Source organism: Solanum lycopersicum, chromosome 6 (assembly GCF_036512215.1).
Source record: "Solanum lycopersicum chromosome 6, SLM_r2.1".
In the NCBI taxonomy this organism is placed as follows: Eukaryota; Viridiplantae; Streptophyta; class Magnoliopsida; order Solanales; family Solanaceae; genus Solanum; species Solanum lycopersicum.
This window is the reverse complement of record NC_090805.1, coordinates 40,251,796-40,277,503: the sequence shown is the minus strand read 5'-3', so window position 1 is coordinate 40,277,503 and position 25,708 is coordinate 40,251,796. Positions and strand designations below refer to the sequence as shown.

The 25,708-nt window shown below is 31.5% G+C and overlaps 1 protein-coding gene across 1 annotated transcript; it reads left to right on the top strand.

Annotated features, from left to right (window-relative positions):
* The first annotated feature begins 6,905 nt into the window (after positions 1 to 6,905).
* Positions 6,906 to 9,518, top strand: LOC101268696 (acetolactate synthase 1, chloroplastic-like). The gene is made up of 3 exons (XM_004242005.5): positions 6,906 to 7,532; positions 7,721 to 8,113; positions 8,182 to 9,518. The coding sequence occupies exons 1-3, from the start codon at positions 7,013 to 7,015 to the stop codon at positions 9,219 to 9,221; spliced, it is 1,953 nt and encodes a 650-aa protein (XP_004242053.1). The 5' UTR covers positions 6,906 to 7,012; the 3' UTR covers positions 9,222 to 9,518.
* The last annotated feature ends 16,190 nt before the right edge of the window (positions 9,519 to 25,708 follow it).

Sequence of the window (25,708 nt, the reverse complement as noted above, 5' to 3'; positions counted from 1 at the left end):
CTTTTTGTCTACTTTGCGCCACTAGAAGCTTTTCTTGAATAGATTTCACCTTCTTCATCGAATCCCTCAAGAGATCAGTACCCCAAGGCCTAACCTCGAACGCATCAAACCAACCAATGGGGGACCTACATCTCCTACCATACAATGCTTCAAATGGAGCCATATCAATGCTCGAGTGATAGTTATTATTGTATGAAAATTCCGCTAAGGGTAAGAAGCTATCCCAATGGCCACCAAATTTTATCACACACGCACGAAACATATCCTCCAACACTTGAATCGTTCGCTCAGACTGACCATCGATCTGAGGATGGAACGCAGTACTAAGGTCCAACCTAGTACCCAATTCCGCATGCAATGTTTTCCAAAACTAAGAAGTAAACTGCGTACCTCTATATGATATGATGGATAGTAGAACCCCATGCAATCGAACGATTTCTGAGATGTAAAGTTTGGCTAACTTCTCTGCATTGTAAGTCACCTTGACCGGAATGAAATGAGCAGATTTAGTTAACCTATCAACAATCACCCAAATAGATTCATACTTACTCATTGTTTTTGGAAGGCCAACTACAAAATCCATTGCAATTCTCTCCCACTTCCATTCAGGAATGGGCATTCTCTGAAGTGTTCCTCCAGGCCTCTGGTGTTCATACTTTACTTGTTGACAGTTTGGAAATTTGGCAATGAAGTCAACAATATCACGCTTCATTCTACTCCACCAAAAGTGTTGCTTTAGGTCACGGTACATCTTGGTTGCACCCGGATGTATAGAATACCTTGAACTATGAGCCTCTGTCAGAATAGTGTTGATCAAATCATCAACTCGGGGTACACATACCCTTCCCTTGATTCTCAAAACACCTTCCTCATCGATTTGTGCTTCCTTAGCCTCTCCTCGCAACACTTTATCTCGGATCCGGATCAATTTCTCATCATTAAACTGCTTTCCTTTAATCTTGTCAAGAAAAGAAGATCTTGCCTCCACACAAGCCAACAATCCTCCCTTCTCATTTACTTCTAACCTCATAAGGTCGTTAGCCAGAATCTGAACTTCTCTTCCCAATGGGCGTCTAGAAGCTTGCAAGTGAGCTAGACTCCCCATGCTTCCCGCCTTTCTACTTAAAGCATCCGCTACAACATTCGCCTTCCCCGGATGATACAAAATAGTGATGTCGTAGTCCTTCAGTAGTTCCATCCATCTCCTCTGTCTCAAGTTCAAATCTTTCTGAGTAAAGACATATTGTAGGCTACGATGATCCGTATAGACCTCACACTTAACCCCATATAAATAGTGTCTCCATTGCTTTAATGCAAACACTATCGCGGCCAATTCCAAATCATGAGTTGGATAGTTACATTCATGCACTTTTAATTGTCTTGAAGCATAAGCAATCACATTCTTCTCTTACATTAGCACTGCACCCAAACCCGAATAGGATGCATCACAATAGACAATGAAATTCTTACCTTCCACTGGCAAGGTGAGAATTGGTGCAGTAGTCAACAGAGTCTTGAGCTTCTGAAAGCTTTCCTCACACTCATCCGACCATACAAATGGAACATTTTGCTTAGTCAAGTTCGTCAGTTGGGAAGCAATAGAAGAGAATCCCTTGACGAATCGGCGGTAGTAGCTAGCTAACCCAACAAAGCTCCTTATTTCTGACACATTAGTAGGTCTTACCCAATTCTTCACTGTCTCAATCTTAGAAGGATCCACCATCACTCCATCCTTGGAAACCACGTGCCCCAAGAAGGACACTGCATCTAGCCAAAACTCACACTTAGAGAACTTGGCATAAAGCTTTTTCTCCCTCAACATTTCCAATACCATTCTCAAATGCTCCTCATGTTCCTCCTTACTTTTAGAGTATATCAGTATATCATCAATAAATACGATCACGAAGAGGTCCAAGTATGGCTTAAAAATCCCGTTCATCAAACTCATGAACGCAACAGGGGCATTCGTAAGACCAAAAGACATCACTACAAATTCGTAATGCCCATATCTAGTTCTAAAAGCAGTCTTTGGCACATTCGTTGTTCGTATTTTCAATTGATGATAACCGGATCTCAAGTCAATCTTAGAGAAGACACAAGCACCTTGTAACTGATCGAACAAGTCATCAATGCGAGGAAGAGGATACTTGTTTTTTATGGTTACCTTGTTCAACTGCCGATAGTCTATGCACATCCGAAAACTCCCATCTTTCTTCTTCACAAACAAAACTGGAGCACCCCAAGGAGATGCACTTGGTCTAATGAAGCCTTTGCTCAACAACTCTTGAAGTTATGCTTTTAACTCTCTTAACTCCGCGGGAGCCATTCTATAAGGGGGTATAGAAATGGGGCGAGTACCCGGTTCAAGGTCAATACAGAAATCAATATCTCTATCCGGTGGCATGCCAGGAAGGTCTGCAGGGAACACATCCCGAAACTCACGGACCACCGAAATCGACTCAATCGAAGGCACTTGGGTAGTGTCATCCTTGAGATGTGCCAAGAAGGCTAAACACCCTTTACTAACCATTTTCTTAGCACGAAGAAAGGAGATGATACGAACCGGATTGGAAGTGTAGTCACCCTCCCACACTATCGGATCTGTCCAGGCTTGGCTAACGTCACAGTTTTAGCATTACAATCCAAGATTGCAAAATTTGGGGAAAGCCAAGTCATACCCAGAATTACATCGAAGTCAACCATTTCTTGAAAGGATTTTGCCGTAGCCGCTACCTGTAAGGCCGAAATCCGCAACTCTGACCTCAACCCCTTCACAAAACGACGAATCCGCTCTTGTGGACTGAAACATAGTTGGGTGGCATATCTGGATAGTGCACGAAACTTAGCCTCATATGCATTGACCGACATCCTACCTTGCTCTAGGCTCAAGAACTCATCCCTTTTCCTATCCCTCAATGTCCGAGGGATATACTTCTCCATAACCAAGCTAGAGAATGACGCCCAAGTCATAGGTGGCGCCTCTGTTGGTTGACACTCAACATGTGACCGCCACCACATTTTGGCGTTCCCTTGAAACTGATAACTCATGAACTCAACACCAAACCGTTCTACTATACCCATCTTGTGTAGTAGCTCATGACAGTCAACCAGAAAATCGTAAGCATCCTCAGATTCAGCACCCTTGAAGACTGGAGGTTTCAATTTCAAGAACTTACTGAAAAGTTCATGCTGATCACTTGTCATTATGGGCCTAGTAGTCAGACGTGAAAATGTGCCTATGTCCAATGAGGCATCCATACGAGGAGCCATAGTGGCTGCATGTTGTACATCTGAAACCGGAGGTGTTGGTGCAGAAAACACTGGAGGTGTTTGACCTTGATCAGATAACCCACTAAGAAAAGCAAGAACCTGATTTATCATCTCTGGGGTAGGTTGGGGTGGTAGTTCCTCATTCTGCACTTGCTCAGTTTCCCTTTCCTCACCCTCTCTTACTACTTCTTCAGTCGCTGGAGGAGTCACCGCCCTAGTATCAGAAGGGCTAGGTGCTCGTCCTCTTCCTCTAGAGGACGTCCTCCCATGACCTCTACCACGGCCTCTTGCCGCTACTTTTCCTCGAGCTACAGCCCCAGTGGCTGGCTCAGACGCTTCTTGTCTTGCCGATTTTGGTGTTGGCGCAGTCGTTGCTCTAGTTCTAACCATCCGCGAAATAGAGTGAAGATGGTCAGATACCAATTTGTATCACCTAGATACCAATTGGACCCAAGTAATAGCACGAAAGAAGGAAAGAAAGAATGGAATTTTCCTAAAGTCTTATAGTCTCTCAAAGAAAAGTAAAGGCGTCCCCCTACCGTTCCTTAAGACTCTACTAGACTCGTTCTTGTGTGATGAGACCAACGAACCTAATGCTCTGATACCAAGTTTGTCACGACCCAAATCCGGGCCGCGACTGGCACCCACACTTACCCTCCTATGTGAGCGAACCAACCAATCTAAACCTTAACATTTCAATATAATATCAACAGAAAGTAATGCGGAAGACTTAAACTCATTAATAAAATCAATAACTATTATTTTCCCCAAAATCTGGAAGTCATCACCACAAGAACATCTACGATCAAATGACTAAACTAAGAGTATTCTAAAAGCTAAAAATACATAAGAAGCTAGTCCATGCCGGAAGTTCAAGGCATCAAGACTTGAAGAAGAAGATCCAGTCCAAGCTAGAAGCATTAGCTCACCCTGAATTTCCGGTGTAGTAAGACTGGCTTGAATTACTGTTGAGTCGATGGCGACGGCACGTTTGCTGCACTCCACAAATAAACAAGAAGAAAACATAAAAGTAGGGGTCAGTACAAAACACGGGTACTGAGTAGATATCATCGGCCAACTCAAAATAGAAAACAGTATATATCAGATAATATCATAAAATCAACTAATATCCTTAGCATGCAGCATTTACAATTACCATAGCCCTTGGTTACAACACCAAGCTCATCAAAGAGGACTCATGCCTCCTCATCATACTCATTTGAGAATTAGGTTCATTAGATTGAATATATTAACATCTTTCAAGATTCTTTATCTTTATTCCCCTCATGTCGGTACGTGACACTCCGATCCTCATATACTATCCTGGTACCGGAACGTGGCACCCGATCCATATTCTATCCTGGTGTCGGAACGTGACACCCGATCCATATTCTATCCTGGTACCGGAATGTGGCACCCGATCCATATTCTATCCTGGTGTCGGAACGTGACACTCCGATCCTCATATACTATCCTGGTACCGGAACGTGGCACCCGATCCCCTAATCTCACTACTTTCATTCATCAAGCCTTCTTTTATACCAAGGCATCATCATTAACAAAGTAGATTAGGGTTTCTTTTCAAGATTTGGGATTCAATAGCTTCATCATGCTTATTTATTCATAATTACATAATCACATCATTCATGCAAGCATACAATTAAGCATATAGAAGGTTCACAATACTACTAACACATATCATTCGCTATTAAGAGTTTACTACGAATAGCATGAAAACCATAACCTACCTCCACCGAAGATTCGTGATCAAGCAAGCAAATTTTCCCAAAGCTTTGTGTTTTTCCCCTTCTCGATCGTTTTTCTCTCTATCGATTCCCTTCTCTCTCTTTCTGTTCTTTTCTTTTTCTTATTCCAAACCTCTTTCTTTTACCCTAATTAGTATATAATTAAGAATAAAAGATGGCAATAATGCCCCACTAATTAACTTAAGGTTACCTTTTTTTTTACCCCCAAGTAATTAGACTTATTAACATTAACCCACTAACTTTATAATTAAGGCAAGAATAGTCAAAAACGCCCTTTTAAAACTTAACCAGAATTCCGACTTCAACTGGGATTAAGCAGTCTGTGACGGTCCGTCGCGCCTGCGACGGTCCGTCATGCAGGTTCGTTAGAGACTCGATTTCCTTAAGGAGTCTGTGACGGCCCGTCGTACCTACGACGGTCCGTCCTGCACTTCCGTCACGACGTTCAGAGAATCGTTCCCTTTACCAAATTCTCAAGAGTTGAAGTGTTTTGAAACAGTGGATCACGACGGTTCGTCGTGCCTGTGACGGTCCGTCCTGCAGGTCCGTCACAGAGTTCAGTGAGTCGATTTCAGCACCCAAATTTCAGAATTTCTAAGTGTTTTGGGACGAGACACCCTCGACGGTACGTCGTGCCCATGACGTTCCGTCGTGGGTTCCGTCGTCTCAACCTGTTTTTTGAGAAATAAAATCTGCTGCTCAAAACGACTAAACAGGTCGTTACAGAATCATATCATACGCAAAAAAGACTCATTAAAAGTAATTTATTATTTATTATTTCAGTAGTAGAGACAATTTTTTTTATAAAAACGTTGATGGTGCTTCATTGAATTTTTTTAATAACATAAAACAGATATAGAGAGTTTTTTATGATTTCAAAATAAACTTTTATAAAAAAAATTGAAAGAAAAACATCTTTATAGTTCTCCTATGACACTGACAACACAAATTTAACATGAACTAGATTTAAGTTTCATCACGTATATATTTTTCTTTATTATATTATTGGTTATTATATAAAAAAATATTTGCTATTAAATGATATGCTAAAATATTAAGTATACATAGTTGTAGTCACAATATTATTTTTTCTTTCAAATTAATATTTGTTTTGAACTAATTAATAATTTTTAAAATTAAGTAATTTTATTGCATTTATTATATAAATAAATTCAAATTACCTATTTAAATAATAATCTAAATTTCATTTTAAATACTTTTTTTTATATAACAAAAATAATTCAATAATAGCAATCAAAACTCAAAATATTTTAGAATTGATATACAACAACACATTAAAGAAATACTAAAAATCATAAGGTTTATAAGTATCGATCATATTTAACAACAACCCAAGATAACTACACATTAATGTTGAAAAATTACATATTTGTTAATTTTAATGTTTTTGAAAAATCAAATTACATGTTTAAAGTTTATGTTTGGTTATTAAGTTTCAAAAAATTAAACTACATATTTGCAACAACATGTTTAAAAATTAAACTACACATTTAAAAATTTTAAATTACATATTTGATTACTATGTTTGAACTACAGATTTAAAAATTTTAAACTACACATTCCATGTATCAAAACAAATGCAAATTACTTTGGATCATTTTTTTCTCGACCAATAAAAGACTATTACTTTATTTTAAAATATCACTTCTTTTGAAACGAAAGAAGATTGAGTAATACAACTTTGTTCGTTCGGTATTGTTTGTCATATTACATTTTTCGAAAGTCAATTTGATTATTTTTTTAAAAGTTAAATTAGATCACATTAATTTAATATTTTAAACAAAAAAATTATATATTCTAAAACTATATGAAAAGTAGTATAAATAGCAATTTTTTGCATATTAATACGATGAAACAATATATCTTAAAATGTAAGCGAATATAGTTTGATTCTATAAATAGACTTGTTGATTTCTAGTAATAAGTAGTCGTTGTTTGTTGATTGTGTCTGAACAATGGCTGCATTTTCTCAGAATCCTTCCACCACTTTGATCAACAATAATCGTTTTACATCATCTTCTATTCTTTCTAGTACTAGTCATGTATTCCCTTTTCCACACACGCAAACAATTATTCCTCATAAATCTCTCATCATCAGCATCAACGTTTCCAAAACCCCAAATGGTGCTCCAGCGCCATCAATGGAGACGACATTCACTTCTCGATTCCTCCCTGATGAACCTCGAAAAGGATGTGACATCTTGGTTGAAGCCCTGGAGCGCCAAGGCGTTAAGAATGTATTTGCTTATCCAGGGGGTACTACACTGGAAATTCACCAGGCTCTCACCCGCTCTCCAACCATAAGGAATATATTGCCACGTCATGAACAGGGTGGCGTTTTCGCTGCTGAAGGTTATGCACGCGCCACCGGGTTCCCTGGTGTTTGTATGGCTACCTCTGGACCTGGAGCGACGAATCTTATAAGTGGTCTTGCTGATGCTATGGCCGATAGTATTCCAATTATTGCTATTACAGGTCAAAATTATTTTAATTACTACTTCCAATATGATTTTAAAGTCACACAAATTTTACTACGTACGCACTCCATTTTAACATTAGAGTTGTTAATATGGCTTTATTATAGTATTGATGTTTAGTCGGTTAAGTTCCAATTGAAGTATGAGAGTTGTTTAATTTGGTGGTTTGTTGCTATGCTATCACAGGCCAAGTTCCTCGTAGGATGATTGGAAGTGACGCATTTCAAGAAATTCCAATTGTAGAAGTAACTAGATCAATTACAAAGCATAATTATCTAGTCATGGACGTTCACGATATTCCTAGGATTGTCCGAGAGGCGTTTTTCCTAGCTCGATCAGGACGACCTGGACCGGTTTTAATTGATGTTCCTAAAGATGTTCAACAACAAATGGATATTCCTAATTGGGATCAACCCATGAAGTTGCCAGGTTATATATCTAGACTCCCGTTACCACCAAAAAAGACGCTCTTGGAACAAATTGTTAGATTAATTTCTGAATCAAAGAAACCGGTGTTGTATGTTGGTGGAGGGTGCATACAATCCAGCAATGAGTTAAGACGTTTTGCTCAGCTCACAGGTACTACTCTGATTGATACTAAAAAAATTTGGGGATTTTTTTTGCTAACTCATCTCCTATGCACACAGGTATTCCTGTGGCGAGTACTTTGATGGGACTAGGAGCGTTTCCAGCAGGGGATGAACTTTCGCTTCAAATGCTAGGGATGCATGGTACTGTTTATTCAAATTACGCGGTGGATAGGAGTGATTTGCTGCTAGCATTTGGAGTTAGGTTTGATGATCGTGTGACGGGTAAATTAGAAACATTTGCAAGCAGAGCAAAAATTGTTCACATTGATATCGACTCCACAGAGATTGGTAAAAACAAGCAGCCTCATGTATCTATTTGTACTGACATTAAGTTAGCGTTACAGGGCTTGAATTCGATATTAATGGATACGGAAAACGCTTTGAAACTGAATTTCTCGCCTTGGAGGAAAGAATTAACAGAGCAAAAATTGAAGTATCCTTTGAAATACAAGTTTTATGGTGATTCTATTCCTCCACAATATGCAATCGAAGTCCTTGATGAGTTAACTAACGGAAATGCTATTATAACAAGTGGTGTAGGGCAACACCAAATGTGGTGTGCTCAATACTATAAGTATAAAAATCCAATGCAGTGTTTGACATCTAGTGGATTCGGAGCGATGGGGTTTGGTTTACCTGCTGCAATAGGAGCAGCAATAGCAATACCAGATGCAATTGTTGTAGACATCGATGGGGATGGTAGTTTCATGATGAATGTGCAAGAGTTAGCAACAGTTAGAGCGGAGAATCTTCCTGTTAAGATGATGATTTTGAATAATCAACATTTGGGAATGGCGACACAGTGGGAGGATAGGTTTTACAAGGCAAATAGAGCACATTCTTATCTTGGAAATCCTTCTAACAAGGCAAGGATTTTCCCTAACATGTTGAAATTCGCGGAGGCTTGTGATATACCTTGTGCTCAAGTGATTCATAGGAATGATGTTAGAGATGCTATACGAAAGATGTTACATACTCCTGGACCTTACTTGTTGGATGTTATTGTGCCTCATCAGGAGCATGTTTTGCCTATGATTCCCAGTAATGGTGCTTTTAAGGATGTTATCACCGAGGGCGATGGGAGATGTTCTTACTGATGTTTTTCTATTAAAATTCAGATTTGAAAATAAGAATTGTAATCGAACAACAGGGGATACAGTATTAATAAGACAGACGCACAGGCTAATTGATGATCAATCTAAATAATATGATGTAACAAGTATGGTGTTGTGGCTTTCCCATGGTATAGTAAATTGTAATTACTTTATGTTTGCTTCAAGTTTTACATAATCATCTTCAATTGGAATGTAAACTCATGGGATGTCTTGTTATCCTAGCATTGGTGTTACTGAAAGGAAAAATAATAATAATAATACGGGTGACATTCAATTTTAGCTTTATCTAATTTGATTATTTTTTGAGCTAATTTGAAATAATCACATTTTGCAAAATCACTGCAGCGATTTTACTTTTTTCGGTGGAGGAAATCGCTATTGTTCCAGTGATTTTTTCGTTTTGGTTAATATAAAATTTTATATACCGTTTTGGAATATTTGTTAATATTTTATACCCTTTAGGCTCCGAACTTTTATTTGAATTGTCACTTTTTTTAGCGTCATATATATATATATATATATATATTTATATTTTGTGTTTGAAGTGTTGATATCGGTTAAACTCAATTATTGGGTATATCATTCATAACTACTAGTTTAATATACACATTTATTTAATTGTATACAGAGATCAGTTGAATCCATTGATTGCATATTAGGGAAAATTGTATATAATGGTATACTAATAATTTAAATTAAATGTTTTAACCACATTTTGATTTAATTGTGCCCTATAGCAAATTGTTTGTCAGTCTTCTCTCTCCCTCAAACTCTCGCTCGCCACTCTCCCTCTCTATGTCGCTTCCTCTGTCCCTTGTCTCTCACTTTATACAATTAGAAATGTATAAATGACAATTCTGTTTGTGCAAAGCAAGAGAAAATAATATATACACATGCAAATACATATATCTTCATACTATACACTTATAGTTATACAATATAAATATTTTCCTGCCAGTTCTCTTTTGTCTTTCTCTTTCTCGCTTTATTCAAACACAGCTTATACAAAATACAATGTATAATTTATGTTTGTATAAAACGAGAGAGATAGAGAGAGAGAGAGAGAGGGAGAGAGAGAGAGTGATATTTGATATACAAACATTTTACTTTGATTCAATTGCATACAAATTCAAAATTTATACAGATATACAAACATATAAAATTGAATTGAGAGGTTGTCAACCATTTATACAAACGAGAGGTTGCTAACAATTTATACAAATGGCCTGCCAGCGAAATTATACAAATTTGAAGTGGAGCCATCGAATTATACAATTATTTCTTTTGTATATATGTATAGCGAAAATAGTCATAACATGTTTGCTATGGAGCGCAATTATGCAAACTATAGTTATAGCATACAAATATAAATTTTGTTCGTTACATGTGAAAGTTGCTCTATATTATATCATCTAGTATTACTAGCTGTGATATACACATTTGCTTTAATTATATTATAAACTATTTATAGTGCTAATCTTTTACGAATCTTCCAATGTTACATAACATTTTGAAAGATTAATATATAACAATAATAAGGTGTTATCTAATCTTTAAAAAAAAGGAAAATAAATATAAGGTTTAAATTTCTAATCTTATTTAGAGATTTAGCTATATCCAATCATTATCACATTAGTTATGAAGTAAAATAAACGAAAATGATGTGAATAAATGGAAGGATGAGAGAAAAAGATATGATACTATTTTTAGCATATTAGTTAGTTATTATTAGGTATAGTATCGCCCGTGGTGAAGCCACTTTATATCCGAACTCTCTTCGACGAAAATTGATATTATTTATATATGGTTAAAATATTTTTTTATGTATATATAGTAGATGTTGAACCCCCTTCGACTACTTCGTGGATCTATTTCTACAGATTTTGAACCCCTTATTTAAAATCATGGCTCCATCACTGTACTGCTGAGGACATTTACAAAGAGTGTTAATTATATCTTTGAAAAATAGATTCAGTAATGCTATAGTGCTAATTAATTATTGTTTAAGATCATTTTTTGTGTACTCTTATCGGTCGGTGAAGCTAATCACAGTATAAACAACTATTCTGAACAGCCATTATTACTATACATTATTCTCCTCCATGGTACTTTTGAGAAGTTCTCTGTCTTTTTTTTGAGGCATAAATTTCAGAGAACTATGCATATTGATGTCAAATTCTCTCGTTTTGTTGTTACATAAGGTTTAATTGGATTCTATATTGCCTAGTTGGATAGTAAGATTATTTATTTGTCAATTTTTATTTTTTTTTGAGGAAATCTATTATCAATAGCAAATCACTCTGAAAAATGAAAAGAGTACTTTCATTCATCAAAATAGTCTACCTACAAATGAAAGGAAAGTGACAATTCATATTACTACATTTTGGTAAAGCCAATTATACATAAATGCACTAAAATTTGGACTAAATTAAAGGAAGTAAGTGCCAAATTTCAAAGGTAGCCTCCAACATTCGTATTGCACAGAGTAAGCAAGCATTATTTCACTTGATTATCAAGTCATGTTAATATAAGATCAATAAAGATCATGTTCCTTAGCACAAAATTAAACAGGGCATTTAGAATGTTAAATTTGATATATTATTAGCGGATTTTGACTCCCCTCCATTACAATTTACAATATCTCCCTTTTTAATCAAATAGCTCTTATAAATTTGATACTATGTAGTATTTATTGATCTAATGGGTCTGATTTATTCTCTTAACCAAAAGAATTTAAATATGGTAAACAGTGTGAAATTAGGTCTTAGGTCTAACTCACACCCTAAAAGTCAGCACAAAATGAGGAGAATTGTCCAAGCCTTATAAGGAGTCCACCCATCTCATTAACCACCAATTGTCATTCTTTGACAAACAGAAGGTGTAACAACATGACACATATTACTTACTATTTTCTCCGTCCATATTTATTTATTCATATTTAATTTGACGATTTAAAAAATGGACAAATACTTTAATATAGTGGGAAAGTAAAAATGAACGAACGGAATACCTAGAACCCTAATACTAGTACAAAGATACGATATTACATTTTGTAAATGAAACTTCACATACACAAATATATCTCGATAAACAAATCATGATGCATGTCCTAAAGATATTGATTTTTTCTTTCCAATATTGTTCAAGGAAGAAGAGACAATTTTCCCCATCTTTTGAACAGCCATTGCCTTCACTGACTTTTGTTCTTTGGGAAAAACACTTCCACTCTTGGCTTTGTGTGGAAATACTCCATTATTTTTCTCAGCCATCTTAATTATCTCTTTCTTTATGAGAATGTTTGTGAGAAAAGAAAAAAAAAAAAAGAAGAGCTTTGGTTTGCTTACTTACTTTGTGATTATTTGGAAGATTTTATTTATATAGAGAGTGAGCCAAGGCTTTGTTTAATTTTGTGGTCTCTCGTGATAGTGAATTCATGCTCATTATTTCTTGTATGTTGTGTTTTTCTTATACTTATATTTCACATAAGGTTGTGTAACGACCTGTTTAGTCGTTTTGAACAACAAATTTTATTTCTGGAAAAACAGGCTGAAATGACGAAACCCACGACAGACCGTCATGGGCACGACGGACCGTCGAGGGGGTCTCGTTTCAAAACACTTAGAAATTTTGAAAAATGGGTACTGAAATCGACTCTCTGAACTTCGTAACGGAATGACAGGACGGACCGTCACAGGCGTGACGGACCGTCACAGACTCTTAAGATTGGTTAGTTCGCTCACATAGGAGGGTAAGTGTGGGTGCCAGTCGCGGCCCGTTTTGGGTCGTGACAGGTTGATAATGACATTAAATATAATTTTAGAATTTTCATTTGTTCGTAATGAATAGATAATTTGCGATTAAAAGAATTCTAGTGAGTCATTTTAAATCACTAAATTCAAAATTTAAAAAAGTTTGTTTTTTTTTTTTAACGAATGAAATTTATGTTAAATCAAAATGCTTATCATAAATTAAGATGAAAAATACTCTTAACAATTAAATGTATGTGACAAGGAGAGTCCCACCAACTCCGCGTGAGGTGCGTGTTAGACTGTTAGAATGTGTAAAGGATATATATCAATTTACTTGTCATACAAGGATCCAATTGAGCCCAAAAAAATGAAACCAAATTTATTCGCTTTATAACAAAAATAGATACTATTTTATTTATTCATTTTAAATAAAAAATAATAATAGTATTATTATTTTTTATTATCCTTAATATTATTTTTAAATATATTAAGAAGTAATAATTAAGTCTCAGAACATTGTTAATAAACTTATTTTAATAAAATACACATTTAATTAAAATATTCTAATAATATATTAAATCAATAGAGAACTAAGTAAGGGAGTAGAAGAAATAATTAACACTATGTTTGGATCATTGTTACCCTTCGTATTGTATTGTATAGTTACTAACCTACAATGTTTGTTTTGATTGTTACTTAAAATTTATTGTAATGTATTGGAAATCCCTATTTTATGGAACAACCAATTTGGTGTGTTCCATTATTGCTTAATTTCTTTTTCCAGTTATATTTTTACATGTTTCAAAATACTATTTAAGCCTTTACCTTAATTATTTAAACATAGTCAAACCTCCTATCCTAGAATAATTAAGGATATTTAAGTAAACTTATACATTACAATACAGTACAATAAAATCAAACTAAACAAATAAAATGTTACTAAACAACAATAAACAATCATCTAGCCGAATATTATATCAACCATACAATACAATACAATGGAATACAATATAATACAAGACAAATTGAAACAATGGATAACAATGATCCAAACAAAGTGTAAGAGTCCGTGATACTAAGGCCTTTTAGATATTATTATGCGTAAATTACATAAATACCATAGTTTTAATGTGAATTATAATCTATTCCTAACAAGTTTCTAACTACATTAATTCCTTAAAAATTAAAAAAGTCGGATATAATAATTGAAGCTCGGATACATTAATATATAGTTCAAAACCATTAAAAACTAGCTCGAATACATAATATGTACCTTAGATACATTAAATATTGACTCAAATATATTAATATGTAGCTCAAATATATTAAATACTTATTCAAATACATTAATATACAACTAGAATACATTAGTAAAACAAAAAAATTTAAATTTTTTTAAAACTAATAAGGCATAAAAAAAAAAGTGTGTATTTTTGTATTTTATGTATAGACCTTTCACCAAGACCCATACAAATTAATTTTACAATATAATATGGTAAGCATGTGCTAAGTATTTATTATCATAGATATGTTTTTAAGAAATAATCATTTTATAACTATTAATCACTCTCTTTAGCGAATAGCATATATCACTCTCATTTCGATCTTCCTAATCTCGTTTGTCTCTCTTTCTTACTCGTCACCCCGTTCCCTCTCTCTCCCTCCATTGCTCAGCACTCTGATATCTCTTTCTTTTCTCTCTTTTCCAATATTTTTATATTTTCACCCTTGTCTCTGTATTTGTCTATTCTCACTTCTCTCTTTTCATAGTATTTTTTTTTTTACGACACAAAAGGGAATGATTACAAGCGAAGTAAGAGCAAAGGAAATACAATCTCCTACTACTTTTTAAATTTTTGAATCTTTGTACATATTTGAGTTGTATTTATGAATACAATCTAAATGGTACATATGAATACAAGTGAAATTAGAATGAATGACTACAATCCTTTCTATTTTTTATTGTTTATACATATATTGTTGTGTACATGTATGAAATTAGAACGAATGACAATATATCTATCTATCATATATATATATATATATATATATATATATATATATATATATACACATATATATACACACACACATATACACACACACTATGTGTGTGTATATATATATATATATATATATATATATGTATGTATTATGTATGTATCTGTATTGTGTATAGGTTTGAATTAGAAGTATTGACCAAACTAAGTCATTATATAAAGTAATTCACCAAAATAATATGTTTTTTAAAAATTTTACAAAATTAGTATAAACGTATTTCACTGTAACGTTTTAGGGTATATTTTATTTTTTAAAAGTTGACGGCGTCAGAATAATATACGTTACTCACAGTAACGTTTTACTCCTAAAACGTTACTGTGAGTAACGTCTTACTCTTAAACGTTATTTACAGTAAGGTTTTAGGAGTAAAACGTTAATAAAAAAAAAGGTTTTAGGAGTAAAACGTTACTCACTGTAACGTATATCAACCTAACGTTGTTAATTTTTAAAAATTGAAATATACCCTAAAACGTTACTGTAAAATACGTTTATACTAGCTTTCTAAAATTTTAAAAAATATAATATTTTGATAAATTGTTTTATATAATGACTTAGTTTGGTAAAAAATTCTTAGAATTAAGTTGGAGTTAACCACTTTTGGACCTTTTTAGTTATTTTTATTATGATTTAATTTATTTTCTTATGTTAATTTGGGATATCTATAATTAATATACTTTGAAGTGTTGTTTTTTACGTTTTACTTGTGATATATATTAAAAAGTATATTTAAGAGATTTATATATATATAAAGATAAAAATAAATTGCAAATATAACTTTGTTATGTTTTTAATTATTAACAAAACCGATTAACAAAATTGAAAACATCCAAATCAAAAAGAGAAAAATCAAATCAAACCAAATTTATTTTGGTTCGAATTGAGTTACACTTCTTCAAAAATAAAAAATAAAAAATCTAAATCAAATAATATAAAACTAAATCGAAAAACCAAATAAATACCTAATTTTTTGCGTAAATAATACTACACAAGGTAAAGATCCGAGCCAAACCTCCACTACCTCAAAGAGGTGAAAGCCTGAGTGAATTGTTTTTATACGAAAAAAATGAAACTTCATTGGGACGACAGGAGTAATGTTTTGAATTTCCTAAAAATGAAAAAAGATAAAAAAAATAATCAGTCCACTTTCCGTTCATTTAGTAGGCGTTTGATCATGCGATGTCATATCACAATATGATATCATGAAATGGAATCAGTGTTTGGACATGCGATTTTACGCTGATTCGATCTTCTGATTTTATATTATGAGATGTGATAGAGCATAATATGAAATTACATGGTGATTCTATATCATGATTTGAGATATTTTAATATAAAAATTGATCCACAAGTTTATATTTTGTTAAAACAACCCCACATTTATATCTAATAAATTATTTCATATGTAAATTAAATTTCTTATCACATTATTACTTTTTAAAATTTATTATTCTCACCGACATAAAATTTATTATTCTCACGAACATATAGTCACTTTAACTCACACCAACCGATTGTTAAAGTGATGGAATATTTATGGTCTATAAACATGAAAATATAGTTGGAGATGATATTGACCAACAAATGGCCCAAAATAACTATGTTGGTTCGTCTTCTCAGTCACATGATCGAGAAATGCAAGTTAAACTTGAAAAAATTGTCCGTACTATGTGGGAGGATTATATTAAAAACTACTACACTACAATTTATGTTCAATTTTTTTAATTAATTTAAAAGGTAGATGAAACAAATTACTTAAGTGTAGAACAAATACATTTGCAATAATTTATTATGCGATTTTAAAATTTTTAATTTGATAAGATTGAATAAACAATTGACTTGACTAATTTAATAATTTTACAACTTATGAGATTTTTATGTTTTATGAGAAAATATACAACACAAAAATTTCATATCGCATGTCCAAACAAAACTTCAATTTCATCTCATAATTCCATATCATGATACCACATCATAATTTCATATCATGATACCATGTCGTATGGCCAAAACGGGCCGTTAGATTGGGAAGTTAAAAAAGTACGATTCAGCTTCTAGTATACTTTACGACTAACAGAGAATAATAGGTTGACCATATATGCATGTAAGATTAAGAGAATGGATGGTCAAAAATCAGTAAGAAACACACACAATCGCATATATTCCATAATGTTATAAAACGACTGAAGAAGAAGCTTCTTCATCTTCTATATAATAAATAATGACTTCCAAGGTAGAAATATAAACAACATTATTCAAAAACACAAAAACTATTATAGTAATTTATAAACAAGATCATGTCATCACATAAAGGAAAAGAAAGAATGGGACATGAAGGAAGTGAGACAAGCAATATTGGTGTGTTTCCTTTCAAGGGTAAAGTTGGGAGTGTGTTTCCTAAAGAGCATAAGTCAGTGAAGGCTATGGTATGTGATAAGTTGGCCAAAGTTTTCATTTCTCCTTCCAATACATAGATACTTATAACATAATTATTATATATATAGAGAAGGATATATGGTTGATGTTTAACTTAATCACTTCGTGTATGCATGTAATGAAATTGAATTTGTATTGTCTCCAACTACAATTCTACACATATTTAAGCTTATAATAATATATGTAATATATACGTTGTGGTTTATATGCTGACCAATTTGTCCTAATTAATTGTTGTCTCTTTAAACTTGGGGTTTGAACCTTTTTACACAACTCTTGGTAACTATATTCCCTTGAATATTCTATCCTGTTAGGTCTCATATCATTAATGGTTATCATCGTGTAGTTATTGATCATTCTCATGTTTACATATATAGCTTTAGGAACATTTTTTTTATTTATTTATTTTTAGAAAAAATATTACTACTAGAAAAGTATCTAGCGGCCTTTTATTAAATATATAAAATATATATAGGGATCATAAGTACAAGTAAGGGGACTAGGCTTACCTTACTAATCCTGATGAAGTACCTAACTTCTGCGACCTAACAAGCATAAAGAAAAATAACACGTAGAGATAACTAAGTATTTTCTTATCAACACAGAGTTTGTAATGCACTTCATGATGATATTCAGGGGCATAGCTACAGTAGCCGAAGGGGGTTCGTTCGAATCCACTGGCTTTTCTATAAATTCTAAATTTGTATTAAATTATGAAATAGTATAACGTGTGTGTGTGTGTGTATATATATATATATATATATATATATATATATATATATATATATATATATTTCCTGCTAATTTAGAATAACATCGAAGCATTTGGTCAAGGGTCAAGTGGGCATAACGCACCCGGCGAAGTTGTTTGTATGGGAATCCTTGCTTTTAGAATGCCGAGTACATGGGAACAGATGTTATGTAGGTTGATTCTAATTCTTGTTGTCCACTCGATTCCAAAGGCTTGACCACAATTTCCCATGTAAGAAATAGAATCTCACTAACCGGAAGGAAAGGGAGATGTGTGTTCGAATCTCCATAGGCACAATTCTTCGTAGATAATTATTAAATGCGTTTTATATATTAAAGAAAAATCTAAATGCGTTGGGTTTATACAAAAAAAAAATTACAATAATAATTGCTAAATTAAAAAAAAAAAAAAAAGGTAGCTTGTTGTTAATCAAGCCATTAAAAAATAATGAGTGATGACGTCATGAAGTTGACGTAGATTTTGGCACGTCATGAAATTTTGTTTCTATATGTGGGCCCCATTTTTACTTTATTGGCAGCAGCCTTCACCACTTGCAATTTTGGGCCCACCAAAGAACACATGTTGTTTGTTTATTGTTTAGTTCCAACAACAAATTGGACCATTAAAGCAAGGAAAACTTCTTGATAGAAATTTCTCTAGAACAAACATTTGAAAATTACTGTATCCATTCATGGGTGACGCTTCTAACAAAAAAAATTTCGTACTCAAGATTTGAACCTGAGACTTTTGATTGAGGGTGAAGCATTCATACATCAACTCATGTCGATTGTATATCAACTTAGTTTGTTCGTATATAAAATAGTTTTTCTTTACGAAAAATAAAAATCAGTAGATAAAGGAAGTGTGGTTCCTAAATGTGGGGACTTGTCATCCGAAAATGTCGGCAAATACAAATGCGCTAATCTTTTTCGACCACTATGACTATTATCACAGTAACCTAAAATCACCTAATTAAATTATATTCTTGAATATGCAAAAAAGAATAAGATGACCATAAAAACAAGGGGGAGAGAGCAGTACTAGACATAGAAATGTAATTTTTTAAATTTAACATTATAAAGGTGGGGTCGAATTTAAACTTAATCAAATAGTAAAAAATGAAAAGAAATCATCCAATTTATTTAGTGTAAAAATGTTGTAGGAGAATGAGTCTTTAATTTTTTTTATCTTACGTGCAAATAAAATAAAAGATGAGGAGAAATTCAGATGAATATATATATTGAACAGGCGGTGAAAATTATTAAAATGAATTGGAGCAAAAAGATTTTTTTGATGAAGTGGTGAAATGCGTAAAGATTAAAAAGAATACCAATAACAAAAACACTGACACTAAAGAGATCGAAATTAAATGAATTGTCCTTCGAAAGTACATGCATAAATTCAACAAAAACAAATTTTATCATTTAACATAATGCCTTTCCAATAACCATGGCTAATTTCATAGTTACCAATTGACCTGTAATATAATCTCCAAACCACTCTTTCAAATTATTGGTATACAAAAGAGAATAAGAAGATGGATATGGTGAGACATGTTAGCTCAATTCATGTTCTAGAATTGAGGAAACTGTTGATATGAGATGCTTTCCTTATAATAATAAACACGAGATACAAATTTAAACTAATCAAGGCTAGAAACGAAAAATAAATTTTAAAAAAGAGAGACTCATCGAGGAAGATAATTTTAAAGTTATGATTGATATATAATTACATCATACAAGGAAATCTAATATTAGTACATACCAAACATTAAAAGAGATCAAGTAGCTAGGTAGGAAATTAAAATAAAACACACACTAAAGCAGTAATAGATGAAAAAAGGCTCCTCATTAGCAACTAGTTAGCCCTCAGTAGCCCAAGGATTTAAATCTTTCAGTATCTTTTCTCTTATTTTTCCCCTTTTAGGTGTCACGAATGATCCTTTGCTTTTGCCATTAGTATTTTTGTTGTCATGAACACCAGATTTTTCTTTGTCATCACCCTTATTAGAATCATCCTCATGAGTTTCTCTTGTGTACTTGCCTCCATTTCTCCCACACATGATGGATGTTTGCTCTTACTTCTCACTCTATCTCTACCTAACACATTAATTTGGAATTCTATTCCTTTCTTTCTTACTCTCTTAACCCCACTATATAGACTTTTCCAAAAAGGAAATGATGTTGAACATATAATAATAGAGTAAAACGTGTGAGTTCTCTGACCATTTAAGTTTTTACATGTGATAATTACACACTTCAATATAGTATTAGTGTTAGAATTGAAAATAATTAGGTGTCATGCGAAAGCTAAGACAACAAACCTCGTAAGTCCACAAAAAGTAATAAAGACAAGTGAGAAATATATTAAAAAGACACAAAGATTTAATATAGTTCGGTCAATCGACCTAGTCCACAAAGGAGATGAGTTATCCACTCATATAAATATGAGAGTACAAATATATAGAGAACTTACCTCAACCAATTTATTCGGGAGATACAAGGAGGTTCACACAATTGATATTGTATCAAACTTGTGTCCCACAAATTCTCTTCATAACCAAAACTCGACTACATTGTGAATGTTAATTAAGTCAGAATGACAAATCTATACTTATAGAGTCCTAAACATTTACTTACTGGCTAAAAGAAAAGGACTAGTCACTCCTAAACCTTTTCTTAAAAGAAAAACATATTTATGGCAAAAAACTCAGGATAAATAATATCTAACTATCAGAACAGGTAAAGTTCTTGAGATAACATTTCACTGCACCACTATATCTAAAAGGAATTTTTCACGTGTTTGGTCTATGAAAAAAATAAGTCTAGTATAGTCGATCTCGCCGCCATAAAATAGAATAAGTCTAGTGTAACCAATCTTATCGTTATACATATTAAAATATAATTTCCACGTATTTAACCTATAAAAAAAACAAATCTAGCCTAACTAATTGATTTATCTATTACTTATATTTAAAAAGAATTTTCACATATTCGAGGACGAAAAAGAATAAATCTAGACTAGTCATCAAGGACATGAAATTTAACTAGTGGAAGTCCAGTCTAGTCATCAAGGACAGGAAAGTTTAAGTAATGGACGAGAGCTGGTCCCATGAAAGAGCATGCGTATTGTATAGTTTGCATCTTATCTATTCATCATTCAATAATCGAATTTTTGATCAAATTAAATTATAATATTAAATAATTTATAAAATAATATATTATTCTAAATTTTATAAAATTAGTATAAATATATTTTATATTAATGTTTTAGGGTATATTTATTTTTAAAAAATTAATAGTATTAGATTTATATACGTTAATGTAAGTAACATTTTACTTCTAAAACGTCATTGGAGTAACATTTTACTCCTAAAACGCTACTGTGAGTAACGTTATAGGAGTAAAACGTTACTCTGAGTAACGTGTATCAATCTAACACCGTCGGCTTTAAAAAAATAAAATATATCCTAAAATATTTCTGTTAAATACGTTTATATTAATTTTATAAATATTTTAAAAAAATATATTATTTTGATAAATTACTTTATATTATGACTTAATTTGATAAAAACATCTGCAAGAACTTATAATAACTTGTCCATTTTTACTTTTTCTCTGGCTTATATATATTTGATCATGACACCAATTATAGACACCAATTTCGAATTTGAAACAATTAAAGGTGATAGCTTAGTGATTAAGAAAGAGCGATATATCTTCTTTATATATATATATATATATATATATATATATATAATAAGCCCTTTAAAGTGAAACAAAAAATGGCAATGAAAAGGTGACCAATTGTGATTTGAACCAAGGACGTAACCACTTCAAACCTAGCTCCAAACTTTTCAATACACTTGAAACTTAGCTCCAAGTTACTAGGTTCATTATATATTATTATGATAATGTACCAAGTGATTTTTTTTTAAAATCAAATAAAGAATTTATAAAAAAGTTACTGAATTTTACTCAATTAAGAAATGTATACTAGCTTCATAGCATATCACAATTTATGTGAAATTATTTTAAAACGAATTTAGGAAATATTGACATCTTCTTGTTTTTAATTTGAAAGAATTTGACTTAAATATTATGACATCATTAAAATTTTATCCTTTTTCTCTTTTCGCATGGTAACACAATGCAAGGGGTTAGAATTTTGATTATTTGTGGTAATGAAGAGAACTTTTATCTTTATCTATTGTGAAATTTATTGAAATATCGACGAATCAAAAGTGTTCATTTGGTTTCCTCAAAATTTATACCAACACAAATAAGTTCACATATTTTTGAAGCAAATTGAGTAGTACTTAATAGAAAGTTTCAACATCCATACATAAATAAATAAGGTTATTAAGTATTATATATTTATTACATATACATAATATAGTACTATGAAATCTTAATTCTTTTTTCCGAATAAAAGTTCGAAAGAAAATATATATCCACCTCCCCGAAATGGATGAGGCTGCTCTCCCGTATATAATCTCTCCAGTTCCTCTATTATTCTTTGAAATTTTGATATGTGTCATTTAAATAATCGAATGACTCAAATTGGTTTGATTATCTAAAGAGTTTTAGCATAGTTAATATTTCTCACTTTCTTTATGTGCTTAGAATTCTTCTTCTCTGCCATTGTTTATTTTTAACAATAATTTTCTGGATTTTATTTATAATGTTGATATTTGAGACTTTAAATTCATTTTATTTTTAATCATTAATAATTTTCCAATTGATAGCCTCTCTCACAAAGTTCAATTGAAAATTTTCGAGTCAGATCCCACCATTATTTTTACCTTTTCGTCTCAAAAAGCTTAGTTCCAGTTTTTATATGTTATTTTTTAAAAAAAGTATTTTCTTACGGAACGACATGCAATAAGTCCTACATATTTTTCAAATCTGGCGTCTTTGAAACTCCCTCTTTTGTCACTTATTCTCATTTAATATCAGACTTGATCGAAGAAAAGGAATATATTAAAATGGTGGAAGTAAAATATTAAACATGATAAAAGAAGAAAATATCGAAAAACATTCTTCTAACACATGAAGAATGAAAAGAGTCGTAATAACTAATGCAATGAAATTGATCGAATGGTATATTTTTTTTTATAAGAAAATATATATATTATTTTACGGGAAGTTAATGATTCTTCTTAAAAGGTTTAAAAGATTGAGAGAATAGTTTTTCTCTTTTTAAGTAGTGTGAGGAAAAAAATGTTAAAGAATTAAATTCATAATAAACTATAAGAGAAGAAAGAATTTTAAGTAAAAAAAAAATGAAAGAAATATTAACTATGAAAAAAAAATTTAGTTATTCAAATAAATTTGAATCATTAAATTATTTATATAACACATATTAAAATATTAAAAAAAATAGTAAAGGGATCGGAGAAATTATATAGGGAAGAGGAGCCAATTCCAAAAAGATATATAATTTGTCACATATCCTTTGATATCTGAAAGAAAGCTTTTTCAGCAAGGGGTAGGGCAATCAATCTTAGACCGTTCAAATTTAATGAAGTATAAAATCATGTGATCGGTCTATTTTTACTTATTTTATCAAATAAATATTTAAAAGACAGTAGTCCTTGATAATGAATGAAGTGACATAACTATATATAACTTAGGTGATCAATTGGATATTTTTTGTTAAAAAATTATTATTATTATTATTATATATGTATATATATATTTTAAATATTTTTAACGAAATTTTATCACTATTAAAAAAATAAATGTGTGTATGTACAACCCAAATAAAATTTATTGATACATATTTCAAATTTAAAATTACAAAATTTTATTTTAAAAGTTCTATGTTAAATTAAAACTAAAATAAAATACACCACTTTTACAAGTACATAATAAATTTATTTTATGAACCTAACTTGAGAATATTCAAAGAGGCAAGTCATTTCTTTGAATATTCAAAGAGGCGAGTCATAGATAGATTTGCAAAATCCTGGCGGCTGGAGCTTATTGTATTTGATTTATCTGATTTTATTTCTTTTTTGTATGGTGTTAAATTTTATTTGTATTATATAACAAATATTAGGTATAAATATATAATAAATTATGTGTTAAAAACTTTAAAGGTTAACTTATCGTATGTAAATTCTAAATCTACTTTAATTTTTCAAAAGTTTATTATCAAGTAACTTTTCAAAAAAAAACATTCATTGACATCTTATCTATACGTAAAATAATTGAATTGATTCAAAGAGAAAAATAATAACTTTTCTATCATGTATTTTCAATCGAGTTCGTTGGCGATATATATATATATATATATATATATAGCAACAGTAAACTTTCTCATAAAGTCATAATTTGAAGAATTACCTATTGGTGAATATTCTTTCATATCGTTGGAATGTTGTCGGCATCAAATCAAGTAAATTTATTATAAAATAACTAAATAATTGAAAATTTATGTATAAATATTCATTATCTTTTCTGTTTTTGAACAATTTAAATTTTGATTGAAAATTTACTATGAAATTTTTAACTTTTTTAAAATGAAATTTATATATTTGTAAACTACGATAATTGACAACTCAAATTCTTTAAACTATATGAAAATTACGATAAAAAAAAACTTATTTAATTCTAAATATAAAAAAATATATCATATAAACTGAAATTGAGAGGATAAGTATCTATTAATTTAATATAACATCAAATATAGACATATTTTCTTTATTAGGTTTTGTACGAAGCGTGCGTATATAATTCATTTGATGTAGCAAATGAATACTTTGGAAATTTAAAGCACGTTGGATGGAATCTAAGGGTATCCACCCAAATTGACCCAATTTTTGGTTTTTATTTTTAGGAAATATTTCATAATTCATAATTACATAGCTATAAGAATATTTTTTTAAAAAAAAGAAAAATTTCATGGATGAGTGTTTTTTAATAAATAATTACTGATTTTAATAATAATTTTTATTTATTATCATTTATAATAATGTTATGTTAAATCTGTAATATCTATTAAACGTGAATTATGTAACATATATGTACTATAACTCTTTTTTAAAAATATATTAGGCTTGTTTGTTAAGAAGTTATATTATAAGTGTATTAAAATGTGTAATAAATCTATTACTCATTAATAAAATTTGTACTACTTGTGAAAAATAAATTATTCTTTGTAATATGTATTAAAAGTGATGAAATGGAAAAAAAAGGCTTTTATTTGCGATCCAGGTCCAATTAACTATTTTTAAAAGGTCTAGCTTTTAGAAAGAACGGTTATGAAAAATATGTCGAAACTTTGGCTTTCAGTTATCTCTCATCTCCTTAAGTTGTTCTAGTATCTCATCCCCTTCTACTTACCTTTGTCTATATTAATCTATCTATACTTAGTATGTTATTACTTGTTGTGTATATCATACGTTGTACTTTGTATTCAATGATAACAATATAAATTAGTGTTTGTATTGGAAATCGGGTTTGTTTCGC

Bases quoted from the DNA above. Each gene is read 5' to 3' on its own strand.
- LOC101268696 (XM_004242005.5), top strand. From the start codon at position 7,013: ATGGCTGCATTTTCTCAGAATCCTTCCACCACTTTGATCAACAATAAT. The intron at 7,533-7,720 runs GTCAAAATTATT...ATGCTATCACAG, and splicing joins TCCAATTATTGCTATTACAG to GCCAAGTTCCTCGTAGGATG. The intron at 8,114-8,181 runs GTACTACTCTGA...CTATGCACACAG, and splicing joins ACGTTTTGCTCAGCTCACAG to GTATTCCTGTGGCGAGTACT.